The sequence below is a fragment of the Nelumbo nucifera genome, chromosome 5, assembly GCF_055504915.1.
Source record: "Nelumbo nucifera cultivar China Antique chromosome 5, China Antique-T2T, whole genome shotgun sequence".
In the NCBI taxonomy this organism is placed as follows: Eukaryota; Viridiplantae; Streptophyta; class Magnoliopsida; order Proteales; family Nelumbonaceae; genus Nelumbo; species Nelumbo nucifera.
This window is the reverse complement of record NC_142653.1, coordinates 46,638,208-46,665,268: the sequence shown is the minus strand read 5'-3', so window position 1 is coordinate 46,665,268 and position 27,061 is coordinate 46,638,208. Positions and strand designations below refer to the sequence as shown.

The following is a 27,061-nucleotide window of genomic DNA, read 5'->3' as shown; positions in this document are numbered from 1 at the left end:
TTTGGCAACAATGCATTTTACAACTGTTCCGCTTTTGTTGATGTGTCATATGTGCTAAACTAGCAAATAAATAGAATCGACTAGAAAATTGCATTTGGCATTTCCGATTCTTAAAAAACATTTTTATAATGATTAGTCTTGGAATTCGAAAAAGGCGGAGTTTCTTGAATCGCTTGTGTGGTTTTGAATTGTCCTAATCACATGGCAAATTAAAATTTGAAAAAGCTGATTAATTTTTGAGAGGTCATACAATTATCATTATAAATATATTTATAATATTAATATAAATCATTTTAAATGCCTAATCGGCCTATATCCCTTTTTTTGTATTTAAAAAAAAATTATAATAAATCACTTATAACTCTAGGCTAACGGTTGTGAAGTACTACGTGACAAACACTTACCCAATTTACAAGAGAGGAGGCCGTTTGTTTGTTGAAGGCCTGAAAAGGCATTTCAGACATTGTCCATCAGAGCTGAACCGCAGTTGCTAAAACAATGGTGGATGGTAAAAAAAAAAGGTCCCATGTGAATGGCGGAGACATTTTTATAGCAAGATGTACTAAACTTATTCAAAAGAAAAAAAATACCTACTTGATAGGGGTCTACAAAATATAGAAAGTATTTAAACAAAAAGGGGTTTATTCGATCAGCGCCCCTAGAAATTGAAATCTCAAATAGCATGGTAATTTCCCCTCAAAATTGAAATCTCAACTAGCATGTTAGCATGGTACGGAAATCGAAACTACGGTCAACTCCCAACAAGTATAAAATTGGTTTCAACTCCTCGTCCCCTTACGTCAGTAAAAAAATTGTAAGTTTTTTACCCGTTATACCCCTGGACCCCAAAAAAGAAGAAGTTCTGTTCTAAAAAGCTCTGGGCCTTGAAGTTCTATTCGAAAACGTGACCGTCTTCTTACCCATCTCATCCTATAGAGATCCCGACCGTTTTGTCTTCTTTCCCATTTCGAACGTAAGATTTCTCTGTTCGCTCCCGACCGTCTTTTTCCCCATTTCAGACGTTGGAGGATTTTTCAGAGGAGATTCCTTTCTCCAAAAGTTCCTCCCTTCCCTCAAAGTTTTGACCGGAAAAGAAGAAGAAATTCATTCTCTCCCTTCTCTCAAAAAAGAAGTAGAATCCCTTTTCTTAAAGTTTTGACCGTTTGAAAGATTTTCAGAGCCCCTTGTGTTCACCGGTCACTGGCCGTCGACGGCACTCTATATTCACCATTCAAAGGAAGTTCGAGGGCTGGTTTATTATACACCGGCCGTCAGAGGCACTCTGCATTGACTGTTGAAGGAAGCTCGAAGCTGGGTTTAACAGCTGTTGGAAGGCTTCTCAAGCCCCCTACGTTCAACTGACTTGGAGGCCTTGTGTTTCCTGTGTTTCCGACTCACTCCACTTGGATGCCCCTATGTTTCTAGCTAACTCCGATGCTTTAGCATCCCACTGGCCACCCGTGCGAAGCCTTTCCCAACTCGTTGCACTCTTATGCGTTGTTCTCAATCAGTGTCGGTGATTGACCGTTCAACTCCCTCATTGAATCTTGGTAATTTGCGGCACACTGAAGATCGGAATCCTTGTTTGTTGATGCTTCTCGACGCAAGCAATTTACTTTGTTACATTGTTTTCTCCTTGGTTGAGTGCTGTAAAGACCTCTATAAATGAATTTTTTAATGTTGCTTAGTTCAGTGCTAATGCAAATGAATTGTTCAATGTTGATTACGATATGGATGTCATTACCGTGGATTATTGAACATTTGTATGTATGAATAACTAACAGAGTGTTGGGAATCAATCCCCCAATAGTTTGTAGTATAATACTAAGTATTGCTATTGCAAATGGAAATGCATCATTCGAATTTTAATAAGCCGAAATAACCCATAGAAGTTGTTTTATAGTTGTTGATTAAAATCTGAGATAGTATTTTTAGTGGGACGATATTATTTGTTAACATTGATATAAGGCATTGTAAGTCACATGTATTGCACTTGTAGGACCAGGTGCTAGATGGCCCAACGATTAAAAGTGATTCTTCTAGCGATTGCAAATGTTTTGGAAAGCCTTAGAAATGTGGAGAGAGCAATTGAAATTTGCATAAGACAGATTGAGTCCATGAAACTAGCTCATGAGTTAGTTATTGAATGTATGGCTACAGGCAACTTGTTTTTGTTCCTTTTGTTATTATTCTCCTGCTGGTCTTGTGGAAATAGTTTATCGTAAGTGGTGAATACGTTGGTTCAATGTTTTTACGATTGTGTTAGAAGACTCCCCCCTTTTGTTTTCATGTTGGCAAACTATTTTGGCATTTTATTGTAGTTATGTTGGACTTTTAAATATAAATATATAAATATAATTGCTTACAAGATTTTTTTTTTGTTTACTAAGAAATATTTGTATATCCATCGAATAAACATTCTCACAAGAGGCAGAGAAGCCTAGGCCCACGATGAAGGCCAATGGTGGGAAATAGTGCTTTTATAGAACCATCGGTTCCCACCGATGGTCTGGTTCATTAGGCCAAGGGGCGACCAAAAGGTGTTAGGATGCTTGGTAGGTCAATGGCAGTAGGAGGGTGTGGATATGGTGACCATTGCATCCCTCCACACCTACCGGATCAGCCAATTGGTGAACCTAGGTAGATGAGTGGCGGTACCACCTCCATAGGGTGGGGAGAGGTCTACTGGATGTCCACAAAGATGGCGGAGACACCCCGAGCCAATGGGAAGGGCCGACGATGGGAAACTGTCATTTTGCAGAACCACTGTCGGTTTGGGCCGTTGGGCTGATGGACGACTAGAAGGTGTTGGGATGCTCGATGAATCAGTGGAAATAGGAAGGTGTGGGTTTGGTGGCCACCGAACCCCTCAGTACCGGCTAGAGCGGCCTCTAGGTGATTCTTCCATTTCATCATGTGGGATTCAGAGACACCCCAGGCCAACGGGGAAGGCCGACGGTGGAAAATGGTACTTTTGTAGAACCACCGTTTCCCATTGTCAGTTCAGGCCATTGGGTCGACGGGCGGTTGGAAGGTATTGGGATGCTTGGTAGGTTAGTGGCAGTAGGAGGTTGTGTGTTTGGTGGCCGAAAGGTGTCGGAATGCTTGGGCCTTGCTGAATTGCACAATCTTTTCATCAACTATAAAGCAATGGCTAGTCGAATTCCATGATTTTACTAGATAACTCAGAAGGGCATCTCTACAGTCACATGTGGCAAATCCAAGAAGTGTCCAAAGGGAGTCTGTTGGAGCCTCTTGTGCTCCAAACTTAGAGACAAGCTATTCAACATCTCCCTAGATCGTTTCGTGAAGCACCTTGTCCCAACTTTGTCACCTAACATTTCTACCAAGAATTTAACACCTTAACGTTAGCACAAGAGACAATCCGAAAACAATGTACCATTTCAATTTCATATAAAAATGTCAAAATTCAATTATCACTCAGCAAAATCAAGAAATCATCTCCCAACAATAAACTATATAATACAGGGTATTCACCAAAATAAAAGCACTTTATAATTAAATAATAGTTCAAAGGAAACAAAAACTAAAGATCTTTTGGTGCTATACCCCATTTTCAATTTGTTGAGGAATCTGGAAAGAAAGAAATAGAAGACTCTTCAAAGACAAGACAAGAAATATGGACAGATTGTGATAAGTTGATTGGGTGCTGGTGTTACCAGAATTCTCACGATTAGATAAAACTTCTTTTGGTTTGAGTTTTCAGAACAAACACGAGTTAGGTTGGAATTTCTGTTTTAGATAGATGTGTTCGAAGTTTTTGTACATTCTTTGTTCTATGGTGCCAGGTCATCACCCTACATTCAGTACTAACCGTTTTTATTTTAACAATATTTCCTTGATTTACTATAAAAAAATTGTTCTTTTCATTTCTTTTTTAATCATCAGCAGCAATTAAGAAATTTTATTCATATAATGAAAATGTAGAAAACCCAACATACTGAAAATGACTACAAGGAAAAAGTATTACACTGCCAAGTGACAAAACATTTGCTAAGTACCATTGCATAGACTACTTGAATTAGCCCCCAGGCCAGGTCCCCCACCGCATCCCATACCATATCAAACCTTATAACCTCTTCCTTACTAGGGCATCGACTAGGATCTTTGCTAACATTTAAGTCCATGTAAACAAACCGTTAAAAGTTAACGGTGCTTTTACTTCTCTCATTGAAGTCCATACTTAAGAGGTCGGTCCATTTTGTTTGCTGGTCGAATTGTAAAAGAAGAAGGCTCAGAGGACTTGGGGTGACTTATCCGGTGTGGGTGCTTCAATGCTTAAGTTAGTACTTTATGTGCAAGCAGCTCATAATGATCCGACCTGTAGAAGTAACCCACACAGGATAAACCACCCTGGGTCCTCTGAACCTTCTTCTTTTGCAGTTTGACCAACCCACAAAGCAGATTACCGTCTAAACTGCCCTCCAACTAAGAACATCCAGATTACACACCATCACCTTAGTAAGAGAGCAAGTTTAGCCCTTAAAAGATCTCCTAATTTCCTTCACAAACTGGGTCATAGAAGCTAAGTACATGGTAACTAAAAACATTTCCCACTACTGATTGGCTTAGGTTTCTAGGAGAGTGCCCATCTTACTTTTCCTACTCCTAGGAAGACGATTAAGCATCACCTACTACTTACGTGAGGCCAAAGCAGCCGCTACCTGCCAGCCCCTCAATAAAGAGTCCATTGGAGCACCATTAAATTCATCCCTCATAAAAACCTAATGTGCCACTCACCTTTTTCAGGTCAATGAGAGTGTTCACTTCAAGTTTCATATTGTCCAATATACACGAGTTTCTTTCATACCAAAAACTCCAAAGCGTTGCTGCTCTAGCATACAACTGAAACAAGTTCACTCCTCTCGGAATTTAGGCATACCAAGATAGAGGAAAATAAATATATGATTTTCATGGATGGAACAATGGTTTTCAAAAAATTGCCATATCAGCAATGACAGTTTAGATTATGTATCATATAATACGCGTTTAGTTAGTTCTAAAGATAATTCCTCACCTCGGAGAACAATTAAGAAACTGAAATGAATCAGAAACGTGAAGATGGGAAACAAAATAATTACAAGCAATGATGAGGCAGCTTCAGAGAGTTTTGAGACGAAAGAAATCTATAATTGAATGCCAATTTTCACAATCAGCTTGTTATACAATCAAAATCCATTTTAATTGAAGTCATTCCGGTTCAATTAAACATTCCAATTCAATTCAATCCACCTAAAACGCATAGTTCTTTCAGAATCACTATTAGGCTCAAGCTCACAAAAACACTATCAAAGAAGAGGAGTCAGTGATCTAGGATCAGAAACCAGAGACCATAGATCAGATCAGCAACGAACGACTATCCACAATAATCGGAAAAAACCCCAAATTCTACAAAATATATATGCAGCAGAACCCACAGAAAAAAAGAGCAAATTAGTGAGAAAGAAGACAAACCTCAAAAGCAAGCTCGACACCCATATCGAATTCCACCGGAGCTGACACGAAGCACTGTAATAAAGGGAAGACAAACCTCAAAAGCAAGCCCGACACCCATATATATATCAACATCTTCTGATCACATTACCAAATGATAGGACTTCAGGGAAGCGAGATGATAGTAAAGGATTCGGAATCGAAGAAAAGATAATTGTGGTTTCTTCGGTCAGCTATTCCTTAGAAAACGGTCTGAATCTCTACCTGACGAGATGGGGAAGAAGGCAGTTATGTTTATGAACGGAATGGCAATTTTCCCTAGTAGGGATTCGTCCTGAATGGAGTGGGGATGGGGATGATTTTCTCCTGCGGGGATGGGGATGGAAAAATTTTCATCCCTGTCAGCGGGGATGGGACAGGGACGGGGAGAGAACTCCCCGCTCTGTCAGATTCCCACTAATATGTATGCATATGTTATGTGCACATACATCTATATATTAATATTTTAAAAAATATGGTTGAATACATTTGAATCTTTTCTTCTAAAGTTTAATTATTTTATTTTTATTTTTTAAATAAAATAAAAAACAAAAACAAAATGATTAATATTATAAAAATCACGGGAAATGGAGATTCCCACGATAATGGAGATCCCCATGAGAACGAGAATGGAAATAACCTTATCTCCATTAGTAAGGACGGAAACAAAAATAGGGATGGGGATTTTCATGGGGACGATCCCCACCCCGCCCCATTGCCATTCCTAAACAGAACTTCAATGCCGAGAGCTTTTATGAATATAATTTCTCTTTTTTGGGGTTTAGGGGTATAACGGATAAGAAAACTTACAATTTTTTTGCTGACCTATGGGGAGGAGTTGAAACAAATTTTATATTTATTGGCTGTAGCTAACTGTAATTTTGGTTTCCCATCCATTATTTGAAATTTCTATTTCTAAATGGTAGTTGACATAAGTTGGATGCGGATGTAATAGGCACGTTAGGTAGACACAATGAGTGAGCAGTCCCAGCCAAATAACTGTATTATTTGTATCAAAATAATTAAAAATCAAAAATAAGAAAAAAAGAAAACTTGTCCCTGTTAATGCGCCATTCTCTCCGACCTGTCCCGTCTATAAGATGTGCATTTGGGAGAGACACTGTAAATCGGACAAAAAGAGAATACTTTGGGCATTGACTTCAAATATTTGCCGACATTAACTTCAAATACTTCGATTTGGGACAGCTGCATGTTGAACGCTTAGGTGTATAGAAAGCTTTGGGAATTTCTTTTAAAGGCAGAGTTGAAGAAGACTTTGGGAATTGACTTCAAATATAATCAAAATAAATTATATAGTTTTGCACCACTCACGTTCCTATCTCAAGTTCCCGGTAGGAATACCCACCTTCGTTCCTATTTCTTCTTCGTCGTCTCCGTCCTCCTCTTTTCCTTCCGATCCAAACACAACTGGGTGTAAAAGGTGACCAGGCCATTATTCAAGTGCCAATACCAATGAACACCATCATCATCTCTATTAGTTTTTCCCTCTTCGGCATCATATTTGTTGCGTTTCTAATTGTTGGGTTTTGCTTCCTTGGCAGAAGGAAGTTGAGGAAATCAAAAACCGAGGAAAGAAGAGAAAAAAATGGAGATCTTTTCTCTATATGGAACTATGACGGATATATTGCATATGAAGACATCATTAAAGCCACAGAGAATTTTGACATCAAATATTGTATTGCAAAAGGAGGTTATGGGAGTATCTACAAGGCACAGCTTCCTGCCGGACAAGTAGTAGCCTTAAAGAAACTTCACCTCTGGGAAGGAATGGTTTCGGCTTACGTAGAAACTTTGAAGCATGAGTTCCAGGTATTAGCAAAAGTACGGCACCGAAACATCGTGAAACTCTTCGGTTTTTGTTTCCATCGAAGATGCATGTTCTTTGTTTATGAGTACATGGAAAGAGGAAGCTTATATCAGATATTGAGAAATCAAGAGAAAGCTGCAGAATTGGATTGGAATAAGCGAGTAAACATCGTCAAAGGGGTAGCTCATGCTCTATCTTACTTGCATCATGATTGCACGCCCCCAATAATTCACAGAGACTTAACTAGCAACAGTATTCTTCTAGACTCAGAATTCAAGGCTTGTCTCTCAGACTTCGAAACTGCTAAACTACTATATCCTCATTCTTCAAATCAGACTATGTTCTTAGGCACATGTGGGTATGTTGCTCCAGGTAAGTTTACTCTTGCTTGCTTTAATTTTCTCTTTTTACAGATTTTTCAAGGTAACTACAGATATTTGGAATTTCCATTTTGACAAAATAGATTAGTGGTAAATAGGTAATAAGACAATAACTTACCTTATCAATAGGTCATGAGTTGGAATTAATTATATCATAGAAATTTGTTTTCTCTGGTGTATCTTTAAGGGTCAGGTCATTTCCCTTCCTGTAAGATAGAATTTAAAATAAAGAATAAAAACAGAGAGAAGATGAAGAATGGTTCGGTCAACTGATAAACCATATGACCGATGTCTAGTTATATTTATAGAGAAAGAGTTACAGTTACATCATACTTTCACAAGGGATAAGATTGGTGTGTTCGAAAGTGTGTTGTTAACCACTTCGGAACACCAGTTTAATATTTATAAATTTTTTTCTAATTCTCAAACAATTACTAACATAGTAAAAGGATGATAATGGGTCGTAATCATAGGGAAGCGAGGAAAAAAAATAATATGTACTTAGATTTGGACAAGAGAATACTGATGAGGGCGGATTTGGCCCTCTAGTGAAAATATGATACCTGGCACCTCATGCCAACTAAGTGCAGCCTCTTGACAACTAGGTAGCTTGCCACTTAGGGGCAATTCGGCACTTACAGGCAGCCTGACGTCTTACGAAGAGCTCGCTACTTAGGGGCAGCTTGGCATTTACAGGCAACTTGGCGTCTTACGAAGAGCTCGCCACTTAGGGGCAGCTTGGCACTTACAGGCAGCCTAGCGTCTTACGAAGAGCTCGCCACTTACAAGCAGTCTGGCGTCTTACGAAGAGCTTGCCACTTAGGGGCAGCTCGGCATAGGCAGCTCGCCACAGGCAGCCGACCACTCCATAAGCAGCCTGGTGTCTTAGGAAGAGCTCGACACTTACAGGCAGCTCGGCATAGGTAGCTCGCCACTTAGGGGCAGCTCGGCGTATCGCAGGAAGATCTCCTGCCTGACAGATTCGGAGACCTGCGCCCACGTCTCTCGCCAGGCGGCGCTGTGCCTGCCATCCCTGAGAGCTGTTTGTTGCCTGGCAGAGCCGTACCCTGCAATAGCTGGCTGCACCCGCCACCTCAGCTCTGGCAGTAACGGCTACGACAGAGAGACAGAGGCGGTTATGCCTGACATGACAGAGGCGGTTACGCCTGATTTGACTAGACACCGCTATATAAGGATTCCGAACCCCAAAGACAAAAGGGGGAAAGTGGAAAAATGGAGGTAATCCCTGCTCTCTAGATCTCTCATTTCTCTCCAAGCTCTTTGCAATCAGAATGCTAACTTAGGCATCGGAGAGTCCCCGTCGGGTAAATACCCCCGGGTCCTCTGATTCAGTTCTAGTAGGTTCCTCAGTTCCCGCCACCTACAAAGAGGAGGAAAAGATGGAGTTCTCGCAGGTCTCTCAGCTCTCGCCGCCTACAAAGGAGAGGAGATCACCTCATGCAGAGGGTAGTCAGGTTGCGCTACACCAGGGAGCTCCACCACCCTCTGAGTTACAGGCCGCCTAGGAGCAGGTCAAATGACGAGTCCATCCAGGTTACTCACCACCAGGGAGCTCGTCACCAGGTAGCTCATCACCAGGGAGCTCGTCACCAGGTAGCTCACCACCAGGGAGCTCGTCACCAGGTAGCTCACCACCAGGGAGCTCGTCACCAGGTAGCTCACCACCAGGGAGCTCGTCACCAGGTAGCTCACCACCAGGGAGCTCGTCACCAGGTAGCTCACCATCAGGGAGATCGTCACCAGGTAGCTCACCACCAGGGAGCTTGTCACCAGGTAGCTCACCACCAGGGAGCTTGTCACCAGGTAGCTCACCACCAGGGAGCTCGTCACCAAGTAGCTCACCACCAGGGAGCTCCACCATCCTCTCCTGGGAGTAGGTCAAATGACGAGGTGCTTAGCCAAAAAGATTGATACATCACAAAAATTGGTACGTGAGCAGAAACGGTTACATCAAATATAATTGAGAATTGCAGAAAATAAGAAAATAAAATCTATTATTGCTGAAATTAAATGATTCAGAATTAAACAAAACAATAACTAAAATTTAGAATTTAACGCAGTGCAGAAATCAACAAAAGAAATAAAAGACATAAACCAAGTTGATCTAGAATGCGGATCGATTGGCAATAGATGCACATTGGCTAGACAGCTTGCAGGAACCCCTCCTGACAAGAATCGGGCGTCCTTCCTTTCTACAACCCTCGAACCCCTCGAGGCACCTTAGCCTTGAATCAGACGAAATCAGATCTGCAAAATAGAGAAATGAATAAGAATTAAATCTAAAAGAATGCAAAAATAAAAATAACAGAAAATAAAAGAGTGGTTGATCAGATCTAGTGGCGGTAGTTGCAGATTGATTGAACATCTTGCAGGAACCCCTCCTGACAAGATCTGGGAGTCCTCCCCTTCTACAACCCTTGAACTCCTCAAGAAACCTTAGCCTTGTTAACTGGGTGAATTGACCAACCCCTTCTATAGGGCCCCTAGGACCATTTTTATAGAGAATGGTAGACACAACTGGAAATAAAGATAAAGATGGGGGGCAGTAGCTAGGATATAGCAAAGTTAGGGATGCCCTAGGGTTTCTAATGGATGGCTAAGATGGTTTTGGGGTGATCCTATGGCTAAAGATGGAAGGCGAGGGAACCCATTATTATGTAGGGCTAAGATTTGGGCACCCAAAAATGGAGGTTGTAGATTAGAACATCTAGGGTTGAAGGGTTAAGATTAAAAGAATATGCAGTGCCCTAAATTGAACAACTGAGATATAAGATGGAGGGAGTGGCTGAGATTTAATGGTGGGGAGCTGAATGGTGAGGATTAGTAGAATAGGTGGCTCCTAGGGTTAGAATGCTAAAAAGAGAGTACCCTACAATGGGTGGTGGAGATTAGAAGGGATGAAAGGTAAGGGTTTAGCAATTAGGGGTGGCTAGGGTTTGTTAAGAGTGAAAAGAATGGGTTAAAACGTGCCCTAGGGTTTGCTAAGTCATGGGGAGCATGCTAATAAGGGGAGCCAAATTGGGTTTAGCATGTAGGAGGCACCCTCCTACTTTTAGTTTTTCACAAAAACACCCCCTCTCTCAATTGGACTTCACACCATCTTTCCAATATCTGCATTTCAGCCATGGAAACTTCCTAGTTTTCCCTAGAATTTGCACAGAGACCTGTGGGGGCCACAACATTGCATTTAACTGAGAAAAAGACACATCTTGACTATTCTAAGGTTGAAAATACCCCTGAATTGATGCCCTTAAGGCATCAAAATGCAGGGTTATCACACCCCCCCAACTTAACCATTGCTAGTCCCTTAGCAATGCAACCCTAAAATTACATTGAGTATATAAATCTTTCCCATCTCAAGATCATCTGTAATAGAATTAATCAAGCATCTTGATTCCGGCATTCTCAAACTCTATATAGATTGATATTGGGCTTTAGGGGTAAAACTGTCTTATTTTGAATATTACAAAAACATGGCTTAAAAATCTTATTTACCCTTCCATTTGCTGACTGCCTTGATAAACTGAGATTGATTTTAAAATCAGACAAGTATTCTTTTTATTATTTCTAACAGTGGATTTCTACCCCTGAACTTATTTTCATTGTTACCTTTCATCGTTTTACGTGAATCCTGACACTTGCCTTAGGTGAAAAGACCCGTTTACTAAGTGTTAGGTAAGTGTTTTTGGCATTCCCTTTTCCGTTTGATGTGAATCTCGACACTTGACTTAGGTGAAGAGACTTGGTTACTAAGTCTACGGTATCCATTGACTTTTTATTCATTTTTTTTTCTCTTTTTTTTCTTTATTTTGCAAACATTGTTCTGGGTAGTCCACTGTTTCTAACAATTTTGAAGAATTTTTGTCTAATTTTTCAATCTTTCTCTTCTTAGCTTGGCAGGGGTAAACTTGGGAGTATTTTCCAATTTCTAAACGGTTTCGACAATATTCAAATAAGACCAATTTTTACTCCTATCACTTGCTACTAATTTCTACAAAATGCAATATTCTTTTATCATTTTCCTCAACTTTTTCTGTTTGGGAATCTCTTTTAATTGAAAATTTTAAAAATTTCAGTGAAATTTTAATTCTACATAAATAAAGGCTTAGTTTCAATTTTTTTTTCCAATTTTTCTCTCTCTCTTTCCTCACCCCTAACTTAAATGCCATTGTCCCTAATGGCATGGCTAGGATGTTGCAAATAGGATTTGGGCCAAAGGGAACAATAAATAGGGTTTTCCTAAGGGTTTAAGGTCTGCCAACTGGTCTCAAATCAAGAAAAGAAAAACTCAAATCCTAACAGCAGAAGTATTAAAAACTACGTTGGGTTGCCTCCCAACCAGCGCTAAGTTTAATGTCTTCAGCCGGACACATTCACACACTTTTCTCATCTATATTCCCAGACTCGCTTTCTTCCTCACACATACAGGGCTCAGATTGGGCTAATCAAGGGGTAGGTATGGCATCTAAAAGATTGTCCACTATATCTACCTTGCAGTCATCTTCCCCTAGGTTTTGATACTTAGAGGCACTAAAAGATTGTCCACTATATCTAACTGTACTTTCTGCTCCCCTAATGAAATGTCCATTTTTCCTGATTTACAGTTAGTGTCTGCATTGGCCGTTGCTAGAAACAGACATCTTAAGATTATTGGGATGTGGTTCAGTTCCTCAGTTAGGGTTATGTCTGGGATGATAAAATCCACTAGGAAGTGACAACCCTCTACCCTAACAATGACGCCCTCAATAACACTTCAAGGAGTCTTGACTGACCAATCAACGAGTTGCAGAATTACCGGGGTAGGTTCTAACTTGCCGATCCTGAACCTGTCATGAATGGATAGAAGGATATTTATACTAACCCCTAGGTCCAATAAGGCCCGATCAAAGGTGATTCCAAAGATGACACAGATTATGAGAGGTGCACTAAGGTCTTTCATTTTTCGGGGAAAGTGGTTTAGGAGAGAGCTGCACTAACATCTGTCGAGAGCATTATTCTTTGTGGGGCCAATCGTGGCTCCATAATTTGAGTACACAACTCTTTTAAAAACTTGGCATAGGCTGGGATATGTTGGATTGTGTCGAGGATAGGGAAGTTAATATGGACTTCTTGACTCTCCTCGTTGCGCGTCTCTTTGTTCTTTCACATCGGCTTGACTGTGAGTGCAGTTGGAAAGGGAACTACGGGTTGGTTCACTAAAGGTTCTTTTTCTTCTCCCCCAAACTTAGGGTCTTCCTGCTCATTTTCTTCTTCATTTACTCTCTTTTTCTCACATGGGTCTTCTAACATCCTCCCACTCCTTAAGATTGTAACAATTTTTGCATTTTTCAAGCTGAGGGTTCTTAGGAGGTGGTTGAATTTGTTGTGGAGGAAAACCCAGTGGATAATTTATGGGAGTCGCAACCGGTTGATTCGATATTTGCCCTACTTCTCTCCTCACCTTGGCTTCGGTTAGCCGTCCTATTTGGCTCTCTAATTTATTGATGGACTGTTGTTGATTTAGGACCAGCTGTTGAAGTTGCATGAATTGGTCATCTACTATACGGGTCTGAGGAGGTTGAGGGTAAGCTTGATACAGTTGGGTCGGTTGGTTCCTAAGATACATCTGTTGGAATTGGGTCTACCCTTGTGGCCTCTGAAACTGCTGGGCCATGGAGTTAGATGAATGGTACTGCTGGGACTGTGTGTAGGTTTGACATGGTTGAGCTGGTTGAGTCCTAGGGTAATCATTGTACTCCCAGTGGGTCTGGCCTTCAGACCATTGAGAGTGCATATCTGGTAGGGGGGTTTCTTGGGCTTGGGCCCTGTAAGTGAAATTGGGCTGATTTTCCCACCCAGGGTTATATGGACTAAAGAGTGGGTTAGCATTGGGTTGGAAAAATCTGTTGTCCGCATGTACTTAGTTTGGACTGATTGGTTGACATGGGCTTGCTGCAAGGCACTGGTTAACATGATGGATCGGGGTTGCACAGATGGAACATGATGGATAGGCTAACAAGGTTGGGTATGGGCTGCCCAGTATTCATTAGTGGGGGAATGAAGAAACTGGCAAACTTTGTTGACAACAAAGGAAATGTCTGGCTGGGTGATGGTTACATATTGAAGAGCTCCTACGATACTCCGGTACTCGGTTGGATTGGCAATGTAGTGCTGGAGTCCTGAGAGAATCTGCAAGAGACAACCATGGGCGAGGAAATGGGTTTAACTCGTTCCAAATTTGTGCAGCAACTCGAGGACATATCTCTGTTGAGGGAGATAAAACGCCTGAGGAGGAGGTTACTTCAATTCCCAAAAAGTAGTGTAGTGGTCCCAAATCTTCCACAGGAGAGATTACAGATAGCGATTCAAGAAATTGAGCTAAGGCAGAGGAGGAATTTCCAGTGAGGATGATATCATCAACATATATGAGTAGGAGCGTTACTATATCACTGGTGTTGAAAATGAACAGTGATGAATCAGTTGTGGAATTTCGAAAACCCATTTGAAGAAGAGTAGCACTTAAGCGAGAATACCATGCCCGGTGTGCATGTTTGAGTCCATAGAGATAATTGCACAATTTGCAGACATGAGTGGGTCATGATGGATCGATAAAACCCTTGGGTTGATGAACATAGATGTCTTCATCAAGCACTCCATGAAGAAAAGCATTGTTAATATCCAAGTGGTGTATTGGCTAATGATGAGAAATTGCAAGGGCAAGCATGATACGACTGGTAACTACCTTTACAACAGGGCTGAAAGTGTCAAAGTAGTCAAGGCTAGGAACTTGATGAAATCCTTGGGCAACTAGGCAGGCTTTGTAACAGTCAAGAGAACCATCAACTTTCTTCTTGATTTTGTATATCCATTTGGTCCCAACAATGTCCTTTGAGAGATTATACAACACTAACTCTCAAGTGCCATTGTTAATTAGGGCCCTGTATTCTTTTAGTATCACCTCACACCAATGTTCAGACTTTGCTGCCTAGAAAAACGATCGAGGTTCCCATTCTTCATTGGAGAGGAGAGTCATAAGAGTAGACGGGATGGGGTACCTTGTAGCAGTATGAGAGCGAGGAAGAGTACCATCCATTGACCTAGTCACATTGAGTGAGAACGAATTGGTGGCAACATTGGTTTGATGTGATCCAAAAGTTCCTGAATACTCTGACATCGTGCTGGTCATTCAGATGAGGGAGAGGTGAGGCACCCGGGGTGGAGTCAAAGGACAAGGGTGATGGAAGTTGTTCAGGTGGTCCCGGAGAGGCAGGGGCTGAACTAGAAATTTGTTTAGGAGAGATAGTATGTGAACACATAGGCTGTCGTGGGATTGGTGTAGATATGTATACGCCAGTTGAAGAAGGAGAGTCACAACCAGTGGAGGTTTGATCAATTCTCGGGAACAAAGTTTCATCATATACAACATGAAGAGCAATGAAGATACGCCCTGTAGTAACATGAAGACACTTATTGCCCTTGTGAGAACCGCTGTATCTAATGAATAAGCACTGTAGAAATTGAAACATAAACTTATTCTTATTGTATGAACGCAAGAGAGGATAACAAGCACACCCAAAACAGCGGAGCATGGAATAATCTAGATCTTTGTGAAATAACTTACTACTTGAGCAAGAGTAGTCCATACCTCGACCACAGTTGACAAACCTACTACTTGAACCATCACTCCTGTAAGAGAGGAGATTAACCAACTTAACACGAGTTGGTCCAAGTCCATACACTTTTCGAATTCGGGATTGAGAATTGTTCCTGTGCTAGCTAGATCCGGAATCACTTCAGGAGGTGGCTTCTTTCCTTTGATGTGATCCATTAAGATGATGGTGTCGCAAAATAGGTAGGAAATGAGCACGCCGCAACAGGTAGTTGTCGTTGCCAAGTTTGATTGGCAAATAATGGGTAACATTCTGGATTGAAGGGAGCGAACTGTTTCCAGTGGACAAAACCGGTTTCAGTTGACATGGCCCTGATACCAAGATAAAATTTAAAATAAAGAATAAAACAGAGAGAAGATGAAGAATGGTTTGATCAACTAATAAACCATATGACCGATGCCCAGTTATACTTACAAAGAAAGAGTTATAGTTACATCATACTTTTATAAGGGATAAGATCTACAGTAGATAGAGTTTTAAGCACAAACAAAGTTATCTTAGATAGGATAGAGTCTAGGTGAGAGAGTTATCCTTAGAGTCCATGAGATCTGGTCTCTCAAGAGTTATCATATGAGTAGGTCTATCGCTAGAGCCCACTTAACTCGAGGTCTTGCATTGCCCATGCACGTGGCCATGGTCATGTATTTTATCACTGATACGCCTAATATGGGTGTTATGGGCTTTTTTTTTTTTTATTTCCTTTGAAAGGCTACACAATGAGAGTAGTACTAGAGATACACAAGGGTTAAAGTAGTACTATTATTCGGGGTGTAATAATATTTAGAACACTGAAATTTTTTTTTTCTTAAAAAAAAAGTATTACATATATTTATCCTTGTCATTGTCATTGTATTGTCACTGTATATTTATCCTTGTTTTTGTTTCTTAAGAAAAAGTATCCGACTAGTTGGATTCAATAGAACAATTTCTCTCTCTCATGCCTTTCAATTTGCACTTGTTTCGTAGAACTTGCCTACACGACAGTAGTGAATGAACAGTGTGATGTATATAGCTTTGGGGTCGTGGCTCTTGAAGCAATAATGGGGAGGCATCCACGAGATTTCATCTCAAAACAATTGGCATCGCCAGATACAAAAGCTTTACTTCTAAAGGATGTATTTGACCCACGTCTCTCACCTCCCGCTGGTGAACTCATTGCACAGGATGTTATTTCAATTGTGAAGCTAGCACTATCATGCTTAAACTCTAACCCACGGTCGCGACCAACAATGCAACGAGTGTCTCAGGACCTACTCAATCGCAAGCCTCCGTTACCTCAGCCGATTGATACAATTTCACTGTGGCATCTAATGGATCCTGCACAAGACTTGACTTAATCAATTGTGCCGTTTCCATCAAGGTATTCACCATACCGTGTATTAAGTATTGACCTATAAAAGAAAAAGGCATTTAATTGAAAATGACTTTCTCTCACTGGTTAGCATGCGTCATTACCTATAACGACGGCTTATATATTTGTATATGTCTGAGTTGTATTGTTTGTTATGTCAGAAAACGACTTGCTTATTGTCCCATCACTGTTTTGATATTATCATCTACTATTCAAGATTTTGTTTCTTGCTTGATGTCTTAGCAATAAGGGGATCCACTTGTTTTTCTTTTTGATATGTTGTCTTTTTGTTTTGATATCTAGGCAAGAACAAAATTATAAAACTTTATCTATTTTTACCTCTCTATAAAAAAAGTAAAAAAGCTAATTATCAAAAGATAAATAAAGTAACCATGTTGCTTGCACATATAAATGTTGCCTTAGCTTCTTTTACAAAGATACAATAATTGCATTTTTGGCAAATCTTTTTTTAGTGGTTATACTGACGGAATTTGACAAAAATAAAATGATCAGGTTTCTGTCGCTAAAAGTTGTACAAATGTGCTGCTAAAAGTTGTGGGCATATATTGCATCTTTTAGCCACGGTTTGTCAAAAAACTGTAGTTGTAGGTTAGAGTATTTAACTTGGGTTTTAGTAAAAAAACCGTGATTATAGATTAGTACATTTAGCTATGGTTTTGTAGTAAATCGTAGCTATAAATAGAAGAATTATAGTTATGGTTTTATAAAAATCCATGGTTATAGATTTGGATATTATAACTAAGGACAATTTAAAAACCGTAGTTATATACATTTTTTAGCTACGGTTCAACCCGTGGCTAAAGGTTCATATGATTTTCATTTGCCCTTTAGCTATGGATAAATACCGTAGCTATAGAGGGATTATAACCATAGATTAATTGAATCGTAGCTGTAAGTTATAACCACGTGAACATAAGTTATGGTTTTCTGTCCGTAACTTTTTTAACCTTTAGCTACGAACAAAACCGTGGCTAAAGGTCATATTTCTTGTAGTGGATCCTATTTGTTCTCTTTGTGGGACAAAGGATGATAATCTCTTGCATCCTTTTGTGACTTGTCCCTTTGTCAAGGTTGTGGTGTTTGCTTCACCCTAAGGTTTTAGATTTGTAGACCGCCAATTTCATTCTATTGGTGATTTTATTTAATATATTCTAGATGATTCCAGTAATAATAGGAGTCTAACTTGTGTTTTAAGCTGGTTAACTTTTGGCTTTTACCTTATTTGGTCTACCCGAAATGACGTATTTCTTAATCAGAATTCTCCTTCTGTTTTGGTGGAGTTGAATTCAATCAACTGCTTTATTTAGGAAGTTGCTCTAAATGTCACTGCTGATGTTTCTTCTCCTATGATCCACAGGTAACCAATTAGACACAACCCCAGTGACCCTTCTTTTGGTCCTTTTCAAAGTTATTTGTAAATGTGATGGGGAGTAATCCCAAATGCTGGTATCTCCTGTGGTTTTTGTATTTTCAACACTAATAAATCTTTATTCATGAAGCTGGGTGGACTTCTATGTATTCTCTCAAATGCAAAGATTATTGTAGACTTTTTGTGTACAAACTCTGTTATCTCACTTTAATAGGGCTGTTCATACAGTTGCTCAAATGATGAAGTTTTTGGATGTTAATTTTATAGAATGAAGCAGCCCCCTAATGTGTATTGAACAATTTGTTTCTTGCTTTTCTGCTAATAGTATTTTTCATTTATCAAAAAAGGGAAACATTAATTGGAGCGTGAACTATGAAACCCTGAAACCCTAGAAGAGCATTTCATATTATCATTAAATTCCTTTTTTTGGGTGTAGAGGAACCGGGGGTTGCGGGTAGAGCAAGGTGCACCTGAAGCTCATTGGCCATACCATGGTTTTTAAAATCAAATCGGACTGGACAGTCGGATTGAAAAAACTGGGAATCAGTCAGGTGACTGGTTTTGGTTTTCCCCAAAATCCAAAATTTGCCCAGAACCGTAGATTTTGGTCAGCAAACCGCCGACCCGGGTGATTAACCGTTCGAATGGTTTTTACCGTTTTTTATTTTTTAATTTTTTTGTTAGGTAAGACCGTTCAACCTGGTAACCGAACCCCTGACCGGTTTGGTCTCCAGGTCGTTTTTAAAAACCATGGGTCATACCGTAGAGAACCTATGGATCTGCGGTTTGATCTCATATGCCTTCTTTATGCTAAATGGAGGGGTCAAGGGTAGGATGCCTTGTGACCATCTCCACTACTAGGTCATTGGTTTAATAAGGAGGTGTTCTCTAATGTAAATTGTTTTTACTTATTGCCAGATCCGAAAATAAAAGAAAATTATTTAAACTATCCCTGAGGTTTTTGACGTATAGTATACCTCTATGGTTTAATAAATTGCTTAAACTGCCTTGTAGATTTTAACAATAGGACAAATACCTCCCTCCCATTATCTTTTGTCACATTCTATTTACATGTGACATGACTGTTATAATATTTGAAAAGCCCAATTTCACCCTTTTATGTCGGGGTGTCAATTGGATTGGATTTGGTTCAATCCGGTCCAGTTCAATCTGTTCAAATTTCTGTTAATTTAGATTGGTTCAACTTAAACCTGGTCTATTGACATCTATATTCTTATCTTCTATCAATGGATCAGATATTGGTTTAATCTAATATAAATTTATTATGGATGGACCAGGTCCAATCTAATATATCATATTGCTCCGTCCAGTCCATCCAGATTTAATATGAATAGATTTTGATTTGGACAGAATCCAACCCAAATCTGGTCCATTGACACCCATATTTTTATGAATTGGACATAGAAAGGTTAGATACCTTTCTATGGAAAATATCAACTCGATCGGGAATAAAACACTTATTCCAACTAATGGCAAGATCTTCCTTCTCTGAATCGGGGCACAAACTTCCAGCAATAAGTGAACTTATGGGTAAGAGAAGTCATGGTCATAGAATCACACATGGCTTGTCTTGATTCACGTTGGGTTGTGTTGGTTAAAGAAGAGGGCACCAAGCCAACTTGGAGCCTGTTGTTGATACTGAAACTCCCGGAGAGCATAATCTTCTGTTTCACACCCGTCAATCTCACAACCATGGTAGAATCTATGGTTTCACAGCCTAAAATCCAGAAAAGTCTAAACAAGGAACAAAATTTGCATGTTTTATTCTATTTGGGCTCCATTTGTTTGCAATGAGAGTGTAAATTCTAGTTCACTTTTACTTGAGGTTTTATTTTGCTTTAGATTTTACAATATATTCAGTTTACATTTCAATTAAACAAAAAGTAAAATTCAAAATAAAATAAATCAGAAATTGCATTCAATTCATTTGCACTCCTATATTTCTTCACCAGTCCGAATGAAATTGTATTAGGCCTTAATAATTTTGATCTTTGACTTCAAGGAGAAAAAAGGTACAACAAGGAAAAGCACACACAATAACAACCCTTCTCAATTTTGTTGATTCAAATGGTTTTCTTATTTTTAATTTTATTCATCTACAGGTCCACTGTCCTTGGTATGTTTTGTAGTGGAAAGTGGAATCAAATCCTTCTCTCTGGCCGATTGAATAGCCCCAATGTACATGTCTTCTAAATTGTACTTGTACTTGAAACCTAGGTCCTGAAGCTTTTTAGATGAGAAAGGAACAACTTCCAAGCTTTCATCCACATCCTCAAACCTGTAAAATAATCATCTTATTAGAATAATAACACTAAAAGTTTTTTTTTTTTTGGTAAAACACTAAAATAAAGCTCAGCAACATGTAAAATTCAATAGAGCTCATACCAATAAGGAGCACACAGAAGATAAAATTAGATGGCTTTTGATAATTCAACTAACTAAATTTTTGGCGCATATAGCTGTGCCAAACTCCATAAGAGTAGCTTATGTATTTGGATGTTTGGACCATTGATCCCCAAATTTAGAGCCCATGTTCTGAGGCCCATAATTAATATAAATTAAAAGAAAAGGGAAAAACACCTTCTGTAAGTACTAATCATATTTCTCATAATATATAAGCTAGCTAAGTCCACTCAAATTTGATTCATGTTTGTTTAGCCAAATGAGCTCAAATTCAGACTCAAAGCTTGGGCCATTTTATAGCCCTATCTGTGTCTTTATATTGATGATAAGTTAGAGTTATATAGAATATTGTCTCATATTCCAGCCAGGCATGCTATGTATAAAAAGATATCAAGGACTTACTTGGATGGGATATAGTATTCTGGAAATTTCTCTTTCAGCATTTTTGCAAGTCCACTTATGGTAGAATCGTGAGATGAGCAAATATATCTTCCCTTCACTTCAGGGTGCTCAAGCAAGTAAACAAGAGCATTACAAAGGTCATCCGGATGAACGAAAGAGCATTTCTTTAAAAGTGGGTAATGACATTCAGTCCCTGTGAAGAATTGTGATGAGCAAACTACACAGCTGAAAAGAGGAAGAGAAGAATATACCGATAATAATAGTAACAATGAATTATACATATGACAACAAAGAAGAAGAAAATGGGGAAGAAGATGTTTCATGGTGACAACAAACCATACCAGTGATCAGAGCAAATGCCAAGGCGATGCCGGTTGGCATCCATGGCACGATAACTGGCCCAACCACAAGGGCTACTATGACGCTGATCAGATCTATATTGTTTTGCTCAGCAAATTCCCAAGCTGCTTTTTCCGCCAATGTTTTAGAGGCAAAATACATCTGAACATGGAAAATACATCTGAACTTGTAATTGACCTAAACTTTGCTTTAGAAATGAACTTAGGGAGTACAAATACAAATAGGTAGAGTGTAAAACCTTATATTTTATATATTTGTATTTATACGCTTTCCAAACTGAGTCTTATATGCAGAAAATTAACAATAAACAGGCAGAAAGAAATGACCCCACTGGCGTAAAATGGTTTGAGTTGACCTGTTTTTGATGGGGTCATTCTCTCAAAGATCCACATTTGAAAATAAATCTGACCATCTGTCACTATTAGTAAAATGGACTGAGTGGACTCAAGTACTTGCATTTTCCTTCAGGATATGAACCCAAAATGCATTGATTTGCAGTGAGAATCGGAATGGGAATGTTCTATTCTCCAGCCTGTTTGTTCAAATGAAAATCGGAATTGGTTGGAATGAATCTTTATTATCAAGGGAGGGGGAGGAAATGGTCATTCTCTCAAATGGGGTTCCACCAAGAATGGGAGTTGGATTTCGATTCTGCTCAACTAAACAGTTCGATTCCAAAAACCCCTATTCCATGAACCAAATAGATCCCAAGCAGCATTCGTTCGTCATATATGAATATGGATTTGTAATTGGTTGGATCCGTTTCAGATCCAATCCATTTCATGGCCTATTAACTAAAGAAATTCTTTTTGGAGCAGCCTGATTTAGGCTTTGTTTGAATAAACTTTTGATTTTGAGTTTTGGGCCATGGAAAACAAAATTGAGCCAAGACCGCTGCTATTGATGGGAGCACCAATCCCTACTTAGAGTCTTAGACCTTGTCGGTCAATTTTTTTATGAGAGCTTGAAGGAAATGAGATGCTCACCCATCCAGGCATCTTAGTCCTCCTGACGAAATCTATGTCACTCCAGTGGCTCTCATCATACATGGGAGGTGGGTGTTCTTGCCTCATGACCGCTGCTATTGATGAAGTGAAGACGATTCTCTTAACTGTTTTTGCCTTGGCACATGACCTCATAACATTCAAAATCCCATTGATGGCTGGTTTTATTACTTCATTCTGCAAAATACATCCAGATTTTACAAAGCAGTAACAAAGTTAGAATCGTCTTTTCGGTTTGCGAAGAGTGCAAATACAAGATCCAGAAAAAACAGTATACAAGGTTTGTATTTGAATTATTCCCAAATTGAACCTTAGGGTGTATTTGGTTGCCATGCAAATAAATTTGCAATGATGCAAAACCATGGCAGTGCATATGATTTAAGTGTAAATTCTGATCTATTTTTATTTCAAATTTTAGCTTTTCTCGTTTGATTGCAGTACAGATGAAGTAAATTAAGACATGTAGCAGAATAAAGAAAAATCCAAAACAAGGTTAAACAAGAATTTGCACTTTTTACATTTGCACTCCCATGCATTTGTGCAACTAAATACAGCCTTAGGTTCCCATAAATAATCAACTCTAAGGCCTTGCTCAATTTTAGTAACTGACTTACCTTGTTAAATGTACTCACCCAGGTAAGTGTTTTCTAAGTAACAATTATCTTGGTAAATGCGTTTACTTGTATTTTTTCATTAAATTTATCTTGTTAACTTCATTTTTCAAGGACATTTTCTACCGAAAAACCATGGCACCAAATACCGTTACCAACAACGAACACAAGATTGTTAGTCAATAGGAATAACATAATTTCATTTACACAAAAACCAGACTTCAAGCTCGAATCTGTTCTTTCATTCATTTTGTTATTATCCTTTTGTCAAGGTTGTAGTATCAAGTTCGAACCTCTGCCCACAAAAACTCTGTCCATGTCTATCAACATAACATCACAGCCATGCATGAAGAACATCTTATTTTTCTACATATAATACAATGCACAGGAAGATATTATAGACACGTGGGTAAAATTCTTATGGGCAGGAGATCCGGAGATCAGGAGTTTTAGATTCGCTTTAGTTTATTTTATTTATTTTTGTTAATGTTCTTTCTAAAATCCTGAATAGTTCTCAATCTACCACTGAGCTGAATTCCAAAGTCTGTTGGATTGCCATTGCTCTCTAGTTTTTTAATTAAGAATGCTCATGTTCAGTGGGTCTTATTGTCGGTAAGGAGGATAGCTAATTTCTTATTTGAATGACCCCACTAGCTAGTGTTGGTCACATGGGTTCTTGTCAAGCTATGAATCATGATATATACTATCATACCTAACGTTCCTTCTTTTTTAATTAATTTGATGTAAATACTTGTTAAATGTGACGGTGGAGTTGCTTCAAATGAAGAGTTATCCTTTGGTTTATGTGTTTATCATCTTTCTAAAATTTTTAGTATATGTATGACGTGGATGTTACAGATACAGCACTGTTTTCTCTATTGATGTGTGAGTTGGAAGTATTATTTTTTTTTGTTTGGAAATTTTGCTGCCAAGTAAGATATTTCCTGGAGCAACAGTAATATTTTATGTTTGGGACCAATGCTCTAGGAAAAGTTTTCAGTAGTGGTACCTATTATCCAGTGCTATGTCATGTCCCTATTACTGCCACCTCATGTCACTGTTGGCAGTAATGAGCTACAGTTCGAGGAAACGCCAAATTTGGAGATCTAAGCCATGCCTTCCCGATATCCAAGGCGTGACTTAAAGCACTGTTTTTATGGAAAAACGATTCCAAACAAATAGGCATTTTCAGGAGCACCGTTTTTCCAATCGGGGTTTTTCATAAAAAGACCTAACCTGACCAAACCGACCAACCCGAGTAGGCCTGGTTTTCTTCAGCACTGGTCGGTTTCGGGTTATAAAAAATCATAAACCGATGATTCGGTTTGGTTTTGGTTTTCATACAGACCTGAATCGAACCAACTTAGTAGTTAGTTCCTAGTTAGTAGTTACAACCTACTTAATTCCTACTTAATTAAGTTGTCTCTATCCTAGTTACAACTTAACTTTAAGTTAAGTTGTACAGCAACTAAGTCACCACTAAGTAGAGCCAAAACCGACCCAAACCAACTCAAATCAATTAGGTCGGTTTTATTTAACACATAATCGGTTTCGATTTTAATTTCAGATAATCTGACCAAATCGGGTCGATTGGAAAAACATCAATAAATCGACCCAACCCGACCCGTGAACAATCTATTTCCAATGTGGTGTTGATGTGTCGTTTTTTCTGCAAGAGGGAGGGAGAAATTTGTTTGAAAAAATCCTGTTAATGCGAAGCTTTTGTTTTGGCTATGAACAAAAAGGCTCTGGAGTTGAACAAGCAGAAAAATTGGAATTCTATTTTGACTTGATTTGGTTTGATGCTAAAAATGTGTTGAACAATTTTCCTTTGCTTCTCCTTTCCTTTCTTGGAACTCTTCTATCTGCGTGGATGATATTAAAACTTTAAACTCTGTTTTCGTTGCGTTCGGTTTAATTTTATCCCTAGGACACGAAATGGGGCTGCCCACACCAGCTCATGCAGATGCACTTAGATAAATCTTCTGTGAATCCGCTGCTTGTATAGAACACTTTCTATCCTCTTCCTGTTAGTAATTTTACTGCTTACATATCAAAAATAAAAAGAAAAAGAAAGAAAGAAATTCTGACCCCCATTTACCGAAAAACGAAAAGAGTCCAAGTTGATCATGTCTTTGCTATTTGGGCATTTATGACAGGGGTTTAAGTCAGATTGGGGCTAGCCCAGCCAACCCTATAGTTCCATACTTTGGGTTGAGAACTTGAGACAGATCTAGACCCACAGTTGGTTTAAGGTTTTTTTAATCGGTTCAACTGTTTATACCCCTATCAAGCCATAAAGAGGGATTAATTTGGGCAGGTCCAACCTTTTTGGTCTAGAAATGTATGGATGATTGGATGACCATGCCGGAAATTCTTAGGCCTTCTGTGCATGCATCTTTAGGCCGAGTGCGGTGGTAATCCTAATCCATACTCTAGAGTTGAAATTTACACCATGAATGAGGATACGCAGAGGAAAACGAAGGCCACTATTGTTCCACAAAGGACGGTTCCATTCGAAAAAAAAAAACCTAGAATTAGGTCAAGGTCTATTGGGCTAGCTTTAACTAATTGGCTTGGGACAGATCTATTCAGCCCAATTTACAGACCAACTTGGTCTTAGGTTTGGTACCATGGAAATGGACTTTTCTACTTTGTCCATCGTCATTCTCACTTTTAGACTTTTAGTAGTAAATCTCTCACTCACCTCGGGGTCCTCGGACTCAATTTTCACGGGACTGGCGAGATGGAATACTCCTGTGCAACCTTGGATGGCTTCATCAAAGCTTCCTTCATCCTCAAGGACGGCCTTCCATAGAGTCAAGTGTGTCTTAGCTTTCGGCAAATGTAACAAATGGTTCACCTTCTTTGTGTTGTCTACACAACTCTCGTGTCAAACCATGCAACAATCAATTTCTTATTACTCGTAACACGAAATGAAAATATAAAAAACAATTAAAGAAGAAATTAAGGTTTGAAGACGAAACTTGGATCGCGCACGGTGGCCTTTACAACGTAACCCTGATCGAGAAGCCTCATAACAAGCCATGCTCCGATGTAACCAGATGCTCCAGTTACACATACTGTGCCACGTTCAGTCTCTGCTTCCATGGCCAACAAGATGAAGGAAATTACAAGAGATATAAGTTCTTTGTAGGATACCAATATAGAGAAGCACAATGAAGTGCAATCACACCCAAGTCCCAACTCTCTGTCTGATCAATATTTAATTATTAAAGCTTCTATATATCCTTATATATCCCTACGCATTTGAGGTCCGTTTTTACTATGACGTGGGCCTCATTAACTTACACAAAGTTAAACAACATAGCTATCCATGGTACGATACTCTACACTAAAAGACAATCTATATATGTATCCATCTATATATATACACTGGTCATTACTGATCATTATTGAAATCTACGGACTATTAATGAAAATCAATTAAATCGGGTTGGGGAAATGGTTACTCGAAATCTATTGACTATTAGTGAAAACCAACTAAATTGGGTTGTATTAGTTTGGGTTGATTTTTTATTTGTTCAATTGGTTTAAAAGATTATATTGAAAACTTAATTTTAAATTTAAAAATTATATTAACATTATTAAAAATAAATTTATAATATAAAATATTTAAGACTAAGAAATATGGGAATTTCCTCACTTTCCAATATTAAAAAATTATATTTAAAATATAAAAATATTAATATATATTTGTGATTGGGTCATTAGATTTTGGTTAATTTACAAATGGCCATAGCAAAACTGATCCCAATATCAATAAGAAATATTAGAAACTGAGCAATTCAAGTTGGTTGGTTTCATCAGTTCGATGAACAAGCTTAGTTAAAATAAATATTATTATTTTTGTATTGCAAAAACTTATTAAAAGTATTATAAAATATAAATAATTAATCATTATTTAAAAAGTTAGAAATATAAAACAATTGTATACTCTTATGTGTTGTATTGTTTAACTTTCCTTAACAAATCCCGGGCATCGCACGAGTCCCTGCTAGTATATATTAAAACAAGAAAGTTTAGAAGTTTCTTCTTTTTTGAATTTTCAAATTTTTTTAATCCATGTCATTTTCAAAACTACCTATTAGAAATTTTACTTTCCATAAAAAAAATAATCTTTCTAT

The 27,061-nt window shown here is 38.7% G+C and overlaps 2 protein-coding genes and 1 long non-coding RNA gene across 4 annotated transcripts; 1 reads left to right on the top strand and 2 right to left on the bottom strand.

Moving 5' to 3' along the window:
• Positions 1-2,310: 2,310 nt before the first annotated feature.
• Positions 2,311-6,182, bottom strand: LOC148791516 (uncharacterized). The gene is made up of 2 exons (XR_016076021.1): positions 5,476-6,182; positions 2,311-3,343 (listed from the first exon to the last, which is right to left on the bottom strand). It is a non-coding gene; the product is annotated as an uncharacterized LOC148791516 (long non-coding RNA).
• A 641-nt stretch (positions 6,183-6,823) lies between these two features.
• LOC104589334 (MDIS1-interacting receptor like kinase 2-like) lies at positions 6,824-18,343 on the top strand. Of its 2 annotated transcripts, XM_010247614.2 has the most exons (3): positions 6,824-7,693; positions 16,338-16,731; positions 18,101-18,343. In XM_010247614.2, exons 1-2 carry the CDS (start codon positions 6,967-6,969, stop codon positions 16,706-16,708), a joined length of 1,098 nt encoding a protein of 365 aa, XP_010245916.1. In that variant the 5' UTR covers positions 6,824-6,966; the 3' UTR covers positions 16,709-16,731; positions 18,101-18,343. The 2 variants fall into 2 exon arrangements, with proteins under 2 accessions (XP_010245916.1, XP_088744788.1); XM_088888662.1 differs by lacking the exon at positions 18,101-18,343 and having other exon boundaries at positions 16,338-16,957.
• A 1,613-nt stretch (positions 18,344-19,956) lies between these two features.
• Positions 19,957-26,135, bottom strand: LOC104589332 (bifunctional dihydroflavonol 4-reductase/flavanone 4-reductase-like). Its single transcript, XM_010247612.3, has 6 exons — positions 25,901-26,135; positions 25,621-25,790; positions 22,285-22,479; positions 21,280-21,439; positions 20,939-21,131; positions 19,957-20,411 (listed from the first exon to the last, which is right to left on the bottom strand). The coding sequence occupies exons 1-6, from the start codon at positions 26,022-26,024 to the stop codon at positions 20,222-20,224; spliced, it is 1,032 nt and encodes a 343-aa protein (XP_010245914.1). The 5' UTR covers positions 26,025-26,135; the 3' UTR covers positions 19,957-20,221.
• Positions 26,136-27,061: the final 926 nt, after the last annotated feature.